Source organism: Pongo pygmaeus, chromosome 7 (assembly GCF_028885625.2).
Source record: "Pongo pygmaeus isolate AG05252 chromosome 7, NHGRI_mPonPyg2-v2.0_pri, whole genome shotgun sequence".
Taxonomy (NCBI): domain Eukaryota; kingdom Metazoa; phylum Chordata; class Mammalia; order Primates; family Hominidae; genus Pongo; species Pongo pygmaeus.
Window position 1 is genome coordinate 43,431,806 of NC_072380.2, and position 16,800 is coordinate 43,448,605.

The 16,800-nt window shown below is 39.2% G+C and overlaps 1 protein-coding gene across 6 annotated transcripts in view; it reads left to right on the forward strand.

Annotated features, from left to right (window-relative positions):
- FNTA (farnesyltransferase, CAAX box, alpha) overlaps positions 1–15,428 on the forward strand; it is a 29,431-nt gene extending 14,003 nt beyond the window's left edge. For 3 of the 6 annotated variants that reach the window (XM_063668734.1, XM_063668735.1, XM_063668733.1), the window contains 6 exons: positions 1,836–1,962; positions 6,049–6,138; positions 6,884–7,029; positions 12,762–12,824; positions 14,356–14,527; positions 14,799–15,428. In XM_063668734.1, coding sequence (XP_063524804.1) covers positions 1,836–1,962; positions 6,049–6,138; positions 6,884–7,029; positions 12,762–12,824; positions 14,356–14,527; positions 14,799–14,921 — 721 coding nt within the window. In that variant the 3' untranslated portion in view covers positions 14,922–15,428. The remainder of the gene's footprint in view (positions 1–1,835; positions 1,963–6,048; positions 6,139–6,883; positions 7,030–12,761; positions 12,825–14,355; positions 14,528–14,798) is intronic. The other 3 variants (XM_054499787.2, XM_054499788.2, XM_054499789.2) reach the window with 1 other exon arrangement.
- Positions 15,429–16,800: the final 1,372 nt, after the last annotated feature.

Consider the following 16,800-nt stretch of genomic DNA (forward strand, 5'->3'; position numbering starts at 1 on the left):
AAAAAAAAAAAATTAAAAAACTAAAAACTTTACCATTGTAGCCTGTTGATTACAAGATTGTTGTATTTCTAAGAAATTACATTATAAAATAATTGGTTTAATGAGAAAAGAGATTAAATGGAGAGTTGCAGACCCTCACTAAAGTTATTTACCCTGTGGAATTAAGGTGCTTTTATGTAAAAATCTGTAGCTATAAAATTCTGACATCACAGGCATTAGTATTTGATTACATCGAGTTTTTGCTAAAGAGAAATTGCTTTTCTTTTCTGGATACTGCAGACACTGTCATTAGTACTTCATCACCCACTGTTAAGTAAAACACAAAACCACTCAAAGTAGCTGCTGTGGAAAGCCCAGCAGTTTTTAAATTGTTGTACATTTCTAATTGTCCACTCTGTTCGTTTTATAACCAATGTAGTACAGGCGATGCAAATTCGTTATCCCAGGTAACCTAATCACTTTTATTAACTTCTAACTGAAAACTTATGCTGTAACATAAAGCCGTGTAACTCCTTAAATTGGAGAACATCAGCATGAACTTCTTCTTCCTCAGTTTGATATCCTGGACGATTTGATTCTTAGCTTTTCTAAATTACTGAACTCACCAGCAACCTGGAAAAATAAAATGCAGCTAGTGTTCACTGACTTGGAAGATTTCTAAAATAAATTTGGAAACCTTCTGTCTAGGCTTTTGTTTTTGTTAGTATCTTGTCTTGATCTGTAAGACGAATTTTTTAATTTTCCAGGCATGTAGAATAGGTCATTCATTAAGCATTAAATCCTTCCTTTTTTCCTATTGTTCTGCTCACTTTTAGTTGAATGTTATACTCTAATAGATTTTTTAAAGGTCCGTTTTATTGAGATATAGTTCACTTACCATACAATTCCCCCATTCAAAGTATATAATTCAGTGTTTTTTAGTATGTATACAGATCTGTACAACCATATCACCATAGTGAATTTTAGAACATTTTGACTAATAGATTTCTATAAATACTTCAGCCAAAGAAAATTATAAAATGGAACCCAATATAAAATCCTTAAGTATTTTCCTAGCGCAGGAACTCCTGGCCGGGCGCGGTGGCTCACGTCTGTAATCCCAGCACTTTAGGAGGTTGAGGCGGGCAGATCACCTGAGGGCAGGAGTTTGAGACCCGCCTGGCAAACATGGTGAAACCCTGTCTCTACTTAAAATCCAAAAAATTAGCCGGGCGTGGTGGCAGGCGCCTGTAATTCCAGCTACTCGGGAGGCTGAGGCACAAGAATTGCCTGAACCTGGGAGGCGGAGGTTGCAGTGAGCTGAGATTGCGCCATTGCACTCCAGCCTGGGGGACAAGAGCGAGACTTCGTCTCAAAAAAAAAAAAAAAGAAAATTCCTCTGTTGACAACTTGCAGCTTGTCATAGCTACTTGCCAGTGTAGCAGTAAATTCAGTTCTGCCTACTAATTTGTAGAATGAGAAGCTGCTTGTTTGGTGACACTTTGCACTTAGGGAAAATTGACAGGCGTGTGTTAAGTAGAGGAACTTACATATTTGATAAAATAATAGCACATTTTCTCTTGTCTCTCATTATACAATCTAGTAATGTTTCTTAATTTTTTGACACAGTTTCATGGTTGTTGAAAGATACTACCAGATGTAGTTTGAGATAAACTATCTGAATTTTTTTTCTATTTTTTTTTGTGTTACCTTTTCTCTACAGTAGAGTGTTGAGAATTAGAGATGAGTTTTTGTTTGTTGTGTGTCCTTTCATGTCACCTTTATAACATGTGCAACTGATATTTTAGTTCATGGGTAAATTAACAAAAAACTTCTCTCCCTTCTTTGGGCTTTAGGCATCATAGGCGAGTATTAGTGGAATGGCTAAGAGATCCATCTCAGGAGCTTGAATTTATTGCTGATATTCTTAATCAGGATGCAAAGAATTATCATGCCTGGCAGCATCGACAATGGGTTATTCAGGTATTGCCTTTTTTGTAGTGTTTTTCAGATTTTTTTTTAACTGAACTAAATAAAATTACTCTCAAAGTCTGTTTCTAAACCAAAACGCACACATATGTAGATCATTGCACACAATGTATAACTAAAAATTATTGGCCATGTGTGGTAGCTCATGTCTGTGATCCCAGTACTTTGGGAGGCCAAGGCAGGAGGATTGAGTGAGGCCAGGAGTTTGAGATCAGCCTGGGCAACAAAGTGAGACCCCGTCTCTCCAAAAAATACAAAAATTAGCCATGCATGGTGGCGTACACCTGTAGTCCCAGTTGCTTGGGAGGCTGAGGCAGGAGGATTGCTTGAGCCCGAGAATTTGAGGTTGCAGTGAGCTATGATTACACCAGTGCACTCTACCCTGGGCAACAGAGTGAGACCCCATCTATTTAAAAAAAAAAAAAAAAGAAAGAATTATTAACATACTTAAAACCGGACATCCTTCATGTTAGCTAACCTTTATAATATCTTTGGATGTAGTAAATTTTTAGTATTTTTTAGATTGAATTTGTATTATATTTGCTAGCAAACTGAGTATAAAAAGTAGCATATTTTTACTACAGATGTATTATTTTAACTAACAAAGGCATATTATACATTTTTTTTTCATATATAAACTTTGGAATAGGATTTTACAGTAACTTAAGTTTTTTATTTCTACCTATGTTTCAAAGTTTTATGCTAAATTCTGAATAGCATAGTTGTAACTCCCACTCTGGGTATTTTATTTATTTTAAACAGTTCTAGTATTGTTTCCTGTGAATTTTTTCCAGGGATTGCTACTTTCTGCACTATTCATTAGGCCAAGGGCATTTCACCAAATATTTAAAACTTAAAAATTTTTAAACTTTTCCAAATTTGATTAAAAGGATAACATATTCTAAAGGTATTCAATATTTTTACTTATCTCTGAAAAACGTAATCACATAAAAGCATACATTTTACACATACAGCTCTCTCCATCTACCACAATAGATTAAGACATAGAACATAACCAGTATTTTTGAAAAGCCCCCTTAACTGGCGTGCTTCTTACTGAAATTATCATAAAAGGTTCCTATGAGAAAGGATTCCAGAATATCCCTTGATTGTGTTGTAGCTTATGCATTTCTATTTATTTTATACATTATTTAGTTCATGTGAGTTACTTACCTGGCAGGGAAGATATGATCACCAAGGTGCCTTTCACATTCATTGCACTCCAGATGTGCTGACCCCTGCAATTTCCCCAAATGGGGGAAGCTCAGCTGCATAATTTGTGATGGGGGACTGTGTGGCACTTTCCTCTGGTCTTCATGGTTTAAGAACAGGCTTTCTCTTTATTTTTATTAAAAAAAAAAAATTTTATGTGAGTCAGTGGTTCTCAAGCAGCAGTCATTGTGTCCCCTAGGGGACATTTTTGGTTGTCAGAACTTGGGGCATGTTGCTATTGCCATCTGTTGGGTAGAGGGCCAGGATGCTGCTAAACATCCCAAAATGCACAGGACGTCCCCCACAACAAAGAATTATCTAGCCCATACTTTCAGTAGTGTCAAAGCCAAGGAACTGTGGTCTGTTTCTATATGGAAAGCTATTTTATTAATATTTCAGTTATTTTCAATGAGGATTTAATGAATTCAGCATACTCTTTGATGACCTAAAATGGGACTATGAGATCTCTAAAAAATATTTCGTGACATATATATTAAAAACGTGGTAAAATTTTAGTTTTAAACATGAATTATAAACATTCATGGCCTGTATGTCATTGGCATTGACTGTAGTAGAGCTTCTTAAATGAAGGAGTGGAGGACCCTTCTTTGTCCCCAACCAATCACAGATTGGATGTATTTTACTGTATTTCATGTATATCTCATTTATGTAAAATACACTAAAAATCAATTACTTTAAAAATGAGGCTGGGTACAGTGGCTCACGCCTGTAATCCCAACACTTTGGGAGGCCCAGGCAAGTGGATCCCGTGAGGCCAGGAGTTCAAGACTAGCCTGGCAACATGGCAAAACCCCGTCTCTACAAAAAATACAAAAAAATTAGATGAGCCTAGTGGCGCATGCTTGTGTTCGCAGCTACTCAGGAGGCTGAGGCAGGAGAATCACTTGAGCCCAAGAGGTGGAGGCTATGTTGAGCTATGCTCACACCACTACACTCCAGCCTGGGCAACAAAATGAGACTCTGTCTCAATTAAAAGAAAAAAAATTAAAAGTGAAATACAGACACACACACACACACTACTACTCACCAGTCAAAAGAAATGAATGATCCATACCGGCAACAAGTTGGATGGATCTCAAGGGTATGATCCTTAGTGGAAGGGGAAGTCTCAGGTTTCATACTGTATGGCTCCATTGAGATAATATCCTTGAAACAGCAAAATTACAGATGTAGAGAACAGATCAGAGGTTGCCAGGGTGAGGGAAAAGGGGGTACAGCTATAAAGGGGTAGCATGAGGTAGTTTCTGTGTGCTGAGGGAATAGTTCTCCATCTTGATTGTGGTAGTTATACTATACATGGGATAAAATTGTGTAGAATTATATTCTACCCCCACTTCTCCACCTGTACCACATACGCACAAGTGAGTACATGTAAGATCTGAATAAGGTGAGCGGTTCCATTAACAATAATGTACAGATGTCATTTTCTGGTTTTGGGATTGCACCTTGGTAAGATGTTTACCATTTGGGGAATCTAAGTGAAGGGTACACAGGGCACTGTGTTATTTTTATAACTTCCATGAGTCTGAAAACAAACAGAAACATATGTATAGAAAACACTACTCCTTGTTTTTCATTATTAGACTCAGCAGACATTAAATTGTTACATTGATACAAAAGGTTGTAGGTGTTTACTGTCTTTCTATCCTTAGCATGCTGGAGACTGAGAACAGTGGGAGGACACCAATCAGTGCCCACATTAGGCACTAGTTCCTGAACTCCACTAGGAACTTTCACAAAAATGTTACTTTCCTAATGCGTTTATTTTTATGATCATCTATAAAATCGGGGACTATCATAGGAGATTCTTACTTTTTTGCTGTTACCAAATAAGAAAACTCCATTATCTTTTTTATAATGTCCCCTACTTTCAAAGTATTTATAAGTTTTTTATCATTCTCCTCTTTTAAATTATCTTTATTGGTTCTCTTCCTCCATGATTTTTTTTTATTTAGAGAGCTTTATAATATAAAAAATTTATATTGGCTGGGTGTGGTGGCTCATGCCTGTAATCCCAGCACTTTGGGAGGCTGAGGTGGGCAGATTACGTGAGTTCAGGAGTTCAAGACCAGCCTGGCCAACATGGTAAAACCCAGTCTCTACAAAAACTGTAAAAATTAGCCGGTTATGTTGGCGCACACCTGTAGTCCCAGCTACTTGAGGGGCTGAGGGAAGAATATCGCTTGAGCCCAGGAGATGGAGGTTACAGCGAGCTGAGACTATGCCACTGCACTGCAGCCTGGGCGACCAAGTGAGACGCTGTCTCAATAAAAATAATATAAATTTATATCTTTGTCCATTGTGTATATTTCTTTTCTTTTTGTTTTTCTTTTTTTTTTTTTTTTTTTTTTGAGACAGGGTCTGTTTCTGTCGCCCAGAGTGCAGTGGTGCAATCATAGCTCACTGCAGCCTTAAACTCCTGGGCTCAAGTGATCCTCTTCAGCCTCCTGAGTAGCTGGGATTCTAGGCATGTGCCACCATGCCCGACTAATTTTTTTATTTTTATTGTTTTTATTTTTTGGAGACAGAGCCTTGCTGTGTCCCCCAGGCTGGAGTCAATGGCACGATCTCAGCTCACTGCAACCTCCACCTCCCGGGTTCAAGCGATTCTCTTGCCCCAGCCTCCCAAGTAGCCGGGATTACAGGCGCCTGTCACCACGCCCGGCTAATTTTTGTATTTTTAGTAGAGACGGGGTTTAGCCATGTTGGCCAGGTTGGTCTCGAACTCCTGGCCTCAGGTGATCCACCCACCTTAACCTCTCGAAGTGCTGGGATTACAAACTTGAGCCACCGCGCCCGGACTGTCTTTATTATTTTTCCAGACAAGATCTTGTTATGTTGCCTCAGCTGGTCTCGAACTCCTGGCCTCAAGTGACCTTTCTGCCTCAGCCTCCTGAAGCAGTGGGATTGCCCATGAGAACCACCACTCCTGACCATGTATGCTTCTCTCCATGTATTTTAATGTAATTTTATCATATATGTGCACTTCTGAATGCTATCCTTTTACTTAATTTTCATTTTTGAATGCTGCCCTTTTACTTTGATATATTAATATCGGCCGGGTGTGGTGGCTTACGCCTGTAATCCCAGCACTTTAGAAGGCCGAGGTGGGCGGATCACCTGAGGTTGGGAGTTCAAGACCAGCCTGACCAACATGGAGAAACCCCATCTCTACTAAAAATACAAAATTAGCCAGGTGTGGTGGTGCATGCTTGTAATCCCAGCTACTTGGGAGGCTGAGGCAGGAGAATTGCTTGAACCCAGGAAGTGGAGGTTGCAGTGAGCCGAGATCATGCCATTGCACTCCAGCCTGGGCAACAAGAGTGAAACTCCGCCTCAAAAAAAAAAAAAAAAAAAAGATATATTCATATCAAGTCACATCAAATTTATATCTATACTGTGGTCACTCATTCTCTTACTAGTGAGTTTGGGGGTTTTTTCCCTCAAAATTCTCTTGGATGTCTTTTTTCTGCTTTCTGTATGTGTCTTTGCAGGCTCTATCATCAATTTCATACTTGTATCCCCCCTCTATTTCCTTTACTTGCAGCTATCACTACCTTCTGAATTTGTGATAAATCCTGTGTCCTCAGTTCTACCTTCTTTGTTGTAGTTTTATTTATTTTTTTTGTTCATAAATAATGGGACATTTCTAATGGATGATTTTTCTAAATTTTTCCTTTAGGAATTTAAACTTTGGGACAATGAGCTGCAGTATGTGGACCAACTTCTCAAAGAGGATGTGAGAAATAACTCTGTCTGGAACCAAAGATACTTCGTCATTTCTAACACCACTGGCTACAATGATCGTGCTGTGGAGAGAGAAGTCCAGTTAGTAATCTCCTTCACTTGCTCATTCATTACAAACATGTTTGCATGCCTACCATGTCTCAGGCACTGGGGATACAGCAGATCAAGATCCTACCCCATGGAACTAAAAGAGGACAGAGTACTGAGTGGAACATATGATGTTAGATTTACAAATAATGTAGCATACTTCTACTTCATTGTATTTTAAGTTTCTTGAAATATTGCTACTAGAGATTGGAAAGAAATCTTAATGTTATAGGGTATTGTCTAAGAAGCTTTATTTTAAAACCATCTCATTAAATTCTGTTGCATTTTAGATAATCGTCCCCAGATGCCATGTTACCCTAGTGCAGGGTTTGGGGCTGGATAAGTTTTTGTTGTAGGGGGCTATCCTGTGTTTTGTAGGGTATTTAGCAGCATCCTGGCCTTAAAATAAAAATGTTTTCAGACATTGCCAAATGTCCCCCGAGCAGTAAAGTCACCCCCAAGTTGAGAACCGCTCTATACAAAGAGCTGTTATTAGAGCTAGAAATTTCTGAATTGGCATCAATTTCTATATTGTATCCATAAACATTAGTAGCCACGATTTTTGTGACCTTATTTGTCCATTGTGTCTGAGTGTCTGTGTCACAATTTGAACAGGCTTGTTTTCAGAGCCTGGTGAGATGGGAGTCATAATTTTAGTGTAAACGTGTTTGAACAACTGTTGAGTGGAGCTGATTTGTATGGTGCATCTCCTTTCTTCCAAGCTCTTGATTTTGCCTGGATCGAGGCAGCTTGCTCTTCTTTTGTCTGCTCTATACAGAATTCTGGTGACTTGAAATTTATAAAAGGCTTTAATCCATGTCTCACCTTAACACTCTGCTCTGGGCTTTTGTCTGGAGCGTGCACTACCCCTCAAGCACACTTTATGCTTTTTTTCTAGTGCTCTCCTATATAAAGCTGTACAGGCATACCTGGTTTTTTGAGCCTTGTAGATATTATGTGTTTTTTTTTGTTTTTTGTTTTTTAACAAGTTGAAGGTTTGTGGCAATCTTGAGTTGAGCATGTCTTCAGGGCCATTCTTTCTAACAGCATGTGCTCACTTGTGTCTCCGTGTCACATTTTGGTACTCCTCAGTATTTCACATTTTTTCATAATCATTATATCTGTTCCAGTGATTTGTGATCAGTCATCTTTGATCAGTCATCTATTGTAATTGTTTGGGGGTGCCACTAACTGCACCCATATAAAACAGAGAATATCACTGTTGCATGTGTTCCACCATCTCTCTCCCTCACCTCAGGCCTCACTATTCCCTGAGACACAACAATATTGACATAAGCCAATTAAACCTACAGTGTCCTCTGAGTGTTCAAGTGAAAGGAAGAGTCACAGCCTCTCACTTTAAATCAAAAGCCAGAAGTGATTAAGCTTAGTGAGGAACGCATGTCAAAAGCTGAGATAGGTCCAAAGCTAGGCCTCTTGCACCAAACACCAAACTCATAAGAAAGAGTTCTTGAAGGAAATTAAAAGTGCTGCTCCAGTGAACACCTGGACAAAACAGCATTATTGCTGATATGGAGAAAGTTTGAGTGGCCTGGATAAAAGATAAGACCAGCCACAACATTCCCTTAAGCCAAAGCCTAATCCAGAGGAAGCCCTAATTCTCTTTAATTTGATGAAGGCTGAGAGAAGTGAGGAAGCTGCAGAAGAAAACTTGGATGCTAGCAGAGGTTGGTTCATGAGGTATAAGAAAGAAGCTATCTCCATAGCATGGAAGTGCAAGGTGAAGCAGCAAGTGCTGCTGGAGAAGCTGCAGTGAGTTTTCCAGAAGATCCAGCTCAGATCACTGATGAAGGTGGCTGCATGTAAACAGGAGATTTTCAGTATAGATGAAACAGCCTTCTATTGGAAGAAGATGCCATCTAGGACTTTTCATAGCCAGAGAGAAGGCACTGCTTCAAAGCTTGACACAGCTAGCTGAATCTTGTTAGGGCCTAATGCAGCTGGTGACTTGAAGTTGAAACCAGTGTTCAATGATGATTCTGGAAATCTTAGGGCCCTTAAGAATTATGCTGAATCTCCTCTGCCTGTGCTCTATAAATGGAACAACAAAGCCTGGATGACAGCACGTCTGTTTACAGCATGGTTTACTGAATATTTTAAGCCCTCTTTGAGGTCTGTTGTTCAGAAAAATTTCTTTGAAAATATGATTGTTCATGGACAATGGACCTGGTCACCCAAGAGCTCTAATGGAGATGTGCAAGGAGATGCTATTTTCATGCCTGCGAACACAGCATCCATTCTGCAGCCCATGGATAAAGGAGTCATTTTGATTTTAAAGTGTTACTATTTAAGAAATAAATTTTGTAAAGCTATGAGCTGCCATAGTGATTCCTCCAGTGAATCTGCAGAGTCGATTGAAAACCTTCTGGGAAGAATTTACCATTCTAGATGCTATTAGGAATATTCGTGATTCATAGGAGGAGGTCAAAATGCCAACATTAACAGGAGTTTGGAAGAAATTGATTCCAGCCCTCATGAATGACTTTGAGGGGTTCAAGACTTTAGAGGAAGAAGGAACTGCTACTGTGGTGGAAACAGCAAGGAAACTAGAATTAGAAGTGGAGCCTGAAGATGTGACCGAACTGCTGCATCAAGACAATACTTGATCAGATGAGGAGTCGCTTCTTATGGATGAGCAAAAGAAGTGGTTTCTCAAGATGGAATCTAATCCTGGTAACGACGTTGTGAAATGACATTGTTGAAATGACAACAAAGGATTTTAAATATCGTAAATATTACCTAAACTTAGTTGATAAAGCAGCAGGATATATGAGAGGATTGACTCCAGTTTTGAAAAGTTTTACTGCGAGTAAAATGCTATCAGACAGCATCACATGCTACAGAGAAATCTTTTATTGTTGTCTTATTTTAAGAAATTGCCACAGCCATCTCATCCTTCAGCACCCAGCACCCTACCCTGATCAGTCAGCAGCCATCAACATGGAGGCCAGACCCTCCACCAGCAGAAAGATTACGACTTGCTGAAGGCTCAGATGATCATTAGCATTTTTTAGCAATAAAGTATTTTTTAATTGAGGTATGTACATTGTTTTTTTAGATATGATGCTATTGCATACTGGACTACAATATAGTGTAAACATAATTTATATGTGCTGGGAAATAGAAAAGTCGTGTGACTTGCTTAATTGTGATAAAATTGCTTTATTGAACCTTCGGTATCTGCAAGGTATTCCTGTACTGTTCAATATGGTAGCTACTAGCCACATAACGGCTATTTAAGTTTCAATCAGTATGATTATAAAAAATTAAAAATACAATTCTTTCATTGCATATGTCCTATTTCGGGCATTCAGTACCCACATGTGGCTAGTGACTACCATATTGGACAGCACATACAAAACATTTCCATCATCACTGGCAGTTTTATTGAACATTATTGGTCTAAAGATTAACAGTAGTTAGCGGTAACAAAGTATTTTAAAAATTGAATATGAAGAGTTTTCAAAATGCAAACGTTTAGCCTTTTCAGAGGCAGATCACTGGCTTCCTGTTGCCAAATAGAAACAGAAATAATTACCCAAGAATCTAAAAGAGCTTCCTATACTTAGGATTTATTTTCCTTTTAAGATGGGTAAAAGAAGTATTTAAAATGTGAAGAGTAGCTGTAGGTATCTAGAATTTACAGTTTGTTAAATTTTTTTTTTAACTCTAAGCATACACAGATAGATGTACATAATTATTTTTGTCATCTTTTTCCTTTTGTTATAAAAGTAATGCAGTGTAGTTATGGGGGGAAATTGCACTAAATTCTATAAAGTAAAAAGTCAACATCTTTTACTGTTCTTCATCCCACATCCCATTTTCCAGAGTGAGCTATAATTGGGTGAATTTTTCCAAACTTTATAAATACACTTGCAAACATTTATACACAGCAACCTCGATATAATGTTAAAGGCATTGCCTTTTCAGTTAATGTGTCATGGCCCTTTTTCTAGACTATGAGTGCATAGTCTTCTAGTACTACCAATAACAGCATTTATCAGGCATTTACTATATGCCACTAATTCTAACAGCTCTCTGAGACACTTCATGAAGAACTCGAGGTTCCAGGTAATTCTGTAATTTGCCCAAGAGCACATAATTTATGGGACCAGGATTTGAAGCGAGGCAGCCTGACCTCAAAGTTCATTGGTCTTTTTGTTTGTTTGTTTTCCTGAGAGACAGGGTTTCACTCTGTCATGCAGGCTGGAGTGCAGTGACATTGCTGCCTTGAGCTCCTGGGCTCAAGGAATCCTCCCACCTCAGCCTCTGAGTAGCTGGGACTACAGGCATGTGTCACCGCACCCAGCTAATTGTTAAAATTTTTTGTAGAGATGAGGTCTCACTATGTTGCCCAGACTGGTCTTGATCTCCTGGCCTCAAGCAGTTTTCCTGCTTTGATCTCTGAAAGCGCTGGGATTACAGATGTGAGCCACCATGCCCAGCTAAAGTTCATGTTTTAATCATAAAACTAGGTAATTCTTTAGTACACATGTATGTAAATAAAAATTTAGATATTGCCAAAATGAAATTAAGAATCTTAAACAAGGACCAGCTAAGACCTGCAGGGACATGGTTTCGCAAATAATTAGAAACATTAAGTCATGTAAAAGTAGTTGGAAAAATATTTTTATAATGTTGAATGAGTTTATTATTACTCTGTGAAAAAAACAAAAATTATAGTAACAGCACTGCAGCAGAACCAAGACTACCAGGCTTTAGTCAGTGACTTACTCATCTGAGCAATTATGTGGTAAAGCAAGTTCTGTGGCTTCCTTGGGATTTGTGATAATTGAGTCTGAATTATATTTAATCTGTTTAAGGGGAAGATAAAGGTATAGAGCACCCATTTTGACAGGGAATCACATCACAGTTTACTAGTCATCTTGTTTTGAAATATAAGAAATACATTCTTGTGTTGATTTTTCATTTTTATTATTTGCTTATATAATTTCCATGCCATTTTTTAATGATAGCTAAAGATTATGTAAATTCTCCTATTTCAGTGACTAAGGATTTGTTGGGACGTAAGTAGAGCTTAGACTGTTTTCCCAAGGTTGCTATACCAATAAATGGAAAGTCTCCTTCTTTTAGCTGATGTTTCCTTCAAAAGGAAAATCTTGCATATTATTTAAAGGAAATATTTTATGTTACTTTTTTTCCTATTGTGAATTGAAGCTTTTAGATTAGTTTTGTGTCCTTCCCTAGAACTGAATTGACAGCTGCAGCCTTAAGGGATTCTCTGATTTAAATATGACCTAGAGAGGTGCCACAGTGCACTAAGATACGCTGACACAAGTGAAAGTGTGTTTCCAAAGCTGTGCCACAATCTTAGTAAAACTGTGTTTCGGCCAGGCGCGGTGGCTCACGCCTGTAATCCCAGCACTTTGGGAGGCTGAGGCAGGCGGATCACAAGGTCAGGAGTTCAAAACCAGTCTGGCCAATATGGTGAAACCCCGTCTGTACTAAAAATACAAAAATTAGCTGGGTGTGGTGGTGGGCACCTGTAGTCCCAGCTACTCGGGAGGCTGAGGCAGGAGTATGACTTGAAACTGGGAGGCAGAGGTTGCAGTGAGCTGAGATTGTGCCACTGCATTCCAGCCTGGGTGACACAGCAAGACTCCGTTTAAAAAAAAAAAAAAAAAAAACTGTGTCTCATCATTGCACTGTTCTTTTAAAATTGTATATATATTTTTTTCTTGCAGATACACTCTGGAAATGATCAAACTAGTACCACATAATGAAAGTGCATGGAACTATTTGAAAGGGTAAGAGGTTGTTTTTGCTTTTTTTATATAAAAAAATGAAGTGGCTATATGATGCATCATGGAGTGTAGTCCATAATCAGATTCCAAAAGGATAGTAAATAATTTTTCATTTTTCTGAACCTAAGAGCAGAAGTATAACAGCATTATGGAAACTCTGGAAAAGTGCCCTTTGCCCTTTTCTGCAACTCTCAAGTACCTACCAACACCGTTTTTAGAATAATCCACCAGTAAATAATGCCATTTTAATTGTATTTATGAATCCTGTAGTCTTTATATCAAAGAATGGAACACACACACCCCCAGGCTCTGGTTGGCTCAGGAACACAGTAAAGCTGGGTAGTTTACAGGTAGATTTTGCCAGTGGGCAGCCAACCTTTCTGTTTTCATTTCTAGAGATCTCCACCTTCAGGTTAACCTACTCCTCAACTAGAAAAGGTTTCACTTGCCTGGCCACTGACGTAACTAAGCTCCTTGTTGAACATAAGAGGTCTTCAAGGAAACTAGGCTCAAAGAGCACAAAGTATGGAACCAGTTACCCTTGGAGATGTGTCAGGGGAGGTGCCTGTAGTATCTGGAGAGCTCGAGGGATGAGAAGCCATCTCAAGAGAAGACGAGGGCTGGGCATGTTAGCTCACGCCTGCAATCCTAGCACTTTGGGAGGCCAAGGTGGGCGGATCACTTGAGGCTAGGAGGTTGAGACCAGCCTGGCCAACATGGCAAAACCCTGTCTCTACTAAAAATACCCAAACTAGCTGAGCATGTTGGTGCACACCTGTAATCCCAGCTACTTGGGAGGCTGAAGCACGAGAGTTGCTTGAACCCGGAGGCAGAGGTCAGAGTGAGCCGAGATCACACCACTGTGCCCCAGCCTGGGTGACAGAGTGAGACCCTGTCTCAAAGAAAAAAAAAAAAGAAACAAGAACATCTCTCCTGGTTTTGTCCTTCACTTTTTAAGATGATTTATTTTGTGTGTTGTACAGTTTAAGTTATAAATGAACACTTTTAAACTTCATTTTTAAAAACTTTTTCTACTTAGCTTTTAATTATCCTTTTTTTTTGGAGACAGGATCTCACTCTGTTGCCTAGGCTGGAGGGCAGTGGCATGATCGTGGCCCACTGCAGTCTCGATCTCCTAGGCTCTAGTGATTCTCCCACCTCAGCCTCCCAAGTAGCTGAGACTGTAGGTGCCACCACTAGGCATGGCTGATTTTTAAAAAAATTTTAGTAGAGATGAGATCTTGCTATTTTACCTAGGCTGGTCTTGAACTCCTGGGTTCAAGTGTTCCTCCTGCCTCTGTTTCCCAGAGTGTTTCCCAGGCATGAGCCACTGCATCTGGCCAGCTCTTGATTAACTAATGATCTATGATAAGACTCATGTAATTTAAAAGTTTCATTATAGTTTCAGCCTCATTCATTCAAAATAACTCTCCTTTTCTTGTTTGTGTTTCAGGGTTTATTTTCTCTTGATCTTTCTACTGCTTTTGTTCTTCCTTCACAAAATCAAGTATTTGTTTTTTGTTGTTGTTGACAGGATTTTGCAGGATCGTGGTCTTTCCAAATATCCTAATCTGTTAAATCAATTACTTGATTTACAACCAAGTCATAGTTCCCCCTACCTGATTGCCTTTCTTGTGGATATCTATGAAGACATGCTAGAAAACCAGTGTGACAATAAGGAAGACATTCTTAATAAAGCATTAGAGGTAAGCTGTTGGGCCTGTCATTTTTGGTATCTCAGAATTGATCTGCCCAATACCACTAATATCCATGTCCCCTTTCAACATCGTTACTCAGAATTCAGTGCAGGGCTATTTCTGGTTAGGCGCAGCATTGACATCACTTGGCAACACAGCCTGTGACTCTTAATAGTGTGTCTTCATTTGAATGTGATCTGAGTTAAACTGTATTGGCTCAAAGGCATTTGCGCTTGAAATTGAATTACATATTACTTTAATTTTTATTTTTCATTTTCAGTTATGTGAAATCCTAGCTAAAGAAAAGGACACTATAAGAAAGGAATATTGGAGATATATTGGAAGATCCCTTCAAAGCAAACACAGCACAGAAAATGACTCACCAACAAATGTACAGCAATAATACCATCCAGAAGAACTTGATGGAATGCTTTTATTTTTTATTAAGGGACCCTGCAGGAGTTTAAAACGAGAGTGGTCCTTCCCTTTGCCTGTGGTGTAAAAGTGCATCACACAGGTATTGCTTTTTAACAAGAACTGATAGCTCCTTGGGTGCTGCTGCTACTCAGACTAGCTCTAAGTAATGTGATTCTTCTAAAGCAAAGTCATTGGATGGGAGGAGGAAGAAAAAGTCCCATAAAGGAACTTTTGTAGTCTTATCAACATATAATCTAATCCCTTAGCATCAGCTCCTCCCTCAGTGGTACCTGCGTCAAGATTTGTAGCAGTAATAACTGCAGGTCACTTGTATGTAATGGATGTGAGGTAGCCGAAGTTTGGTTCAGTAAGCAGGGAATACAGTGGTTCCATCAGAGCTGGTCTGCACACTCACATTATCTTGCTATCACTGTAACCAACTAATGCCAAAAGAACGGTTTTGTAATAAAATTATAGCTGTATCTAAAAACAATGCCATAGTAGTTTGATTTTTTAATAGCATTTAACTATATATTATACAAGACACGTGTCAGCTTAGAAAAGCAATTGAGAAATAAAATATTGCTATAAAACTATAAACTAGAAACATGATGTGTTGGAGGAGATGTTAAAATGTAAATTGGTCAGTTCTTGACTGAAAGTGACAAAATCCACTCAAGGTAGTTTAAACCCAAAGGGTTTATTCCCATATATAAATATCTCACAGAAGAATTGCCTGATCTTTTAGAAGGACATTCCCAAACCATGCTACACAACTGGACCGTCCCGTTGCTGCTGCATGTGCCAGAATCAGGAAACTGCTGGATGAGGAATGAGGAAGCCACAATCCTGGCTGCCAGCTCCAGGACTGTGCTGTCTCTGGCACGTTCCACGCAAAGCACATCTGCTGCTTTTCCCATGTAGTGTGGTTCCAAATTAAAGGCTCACTGCAGTGCATCTGATTGGAAGGAACCAACAGGATGTCTTAAAATCTTAACTGCAGACGAATCTGGGAAGTGTAGTTTGTAGCTTTCTAGCCTCTGATGCAGGACACCATGCCAGGAAGGAGTTGGGAGTGGTTAGCAAGCTAGCTTGCTGTACTTGCACTTAATCTCACTTTATTTATTTTTATATATTGATTTTTTTTTTTTTTTACATGGAGTCCCACTTTGTCACCCAGGCTGGAGTGCAGTGGCATGATCGCAGCTTACTGCAACCTCCACCGCCCAGGCTCAAGCAATTCTCCTGCCCCACCATCCCGAGTGGCTCGAATTATAGACGCCCGCCACCATGCCTGGCTAATTTTTGTATTTTTAGTAGAGACGGGGTTTTACCATGTTGGCCAGGCTGGTCATGAATTCCTGACCTCAAGTAATCTGCCTGCCTTGGCCTCCCAAAGTGTTGGGATTACAGGCATGAGACACCAGGCCCGGCCTCAATCTAACTTTATCCGTAATTTTTGTTCAATGTCAAAGCACCAAAGTACAACTAAGGAAATCATACAGCGTTACATAGTCATCCTTTCTCAAGATAAATTTAGGAAATAATATTTTAATACTTTTTGAAGAAAATATATGTAGTGTTATTTCTAACATTTTACATGTTTTTGTTATTTTTAGAATCCAAAAATTTCCAATTTTATTTTTGAAGCTGCCATAAAGTGTCATTTCCATGTAGACCATTTCAAAGGTGTCATAAGGCTCAAAAGCTACATAGAAAAGTTCTCATAAGATAGCAATTACTCTCTGCCGGGCACGATGGCTCATGCCTGTAATCCCAGCATTTGGGAGGCTGAGGCGGGCAGATCATTTGAGGTCAGGAGTTCGAGACCAGCCTGGCCAACATGGTGAAACCCCCATCTCTAC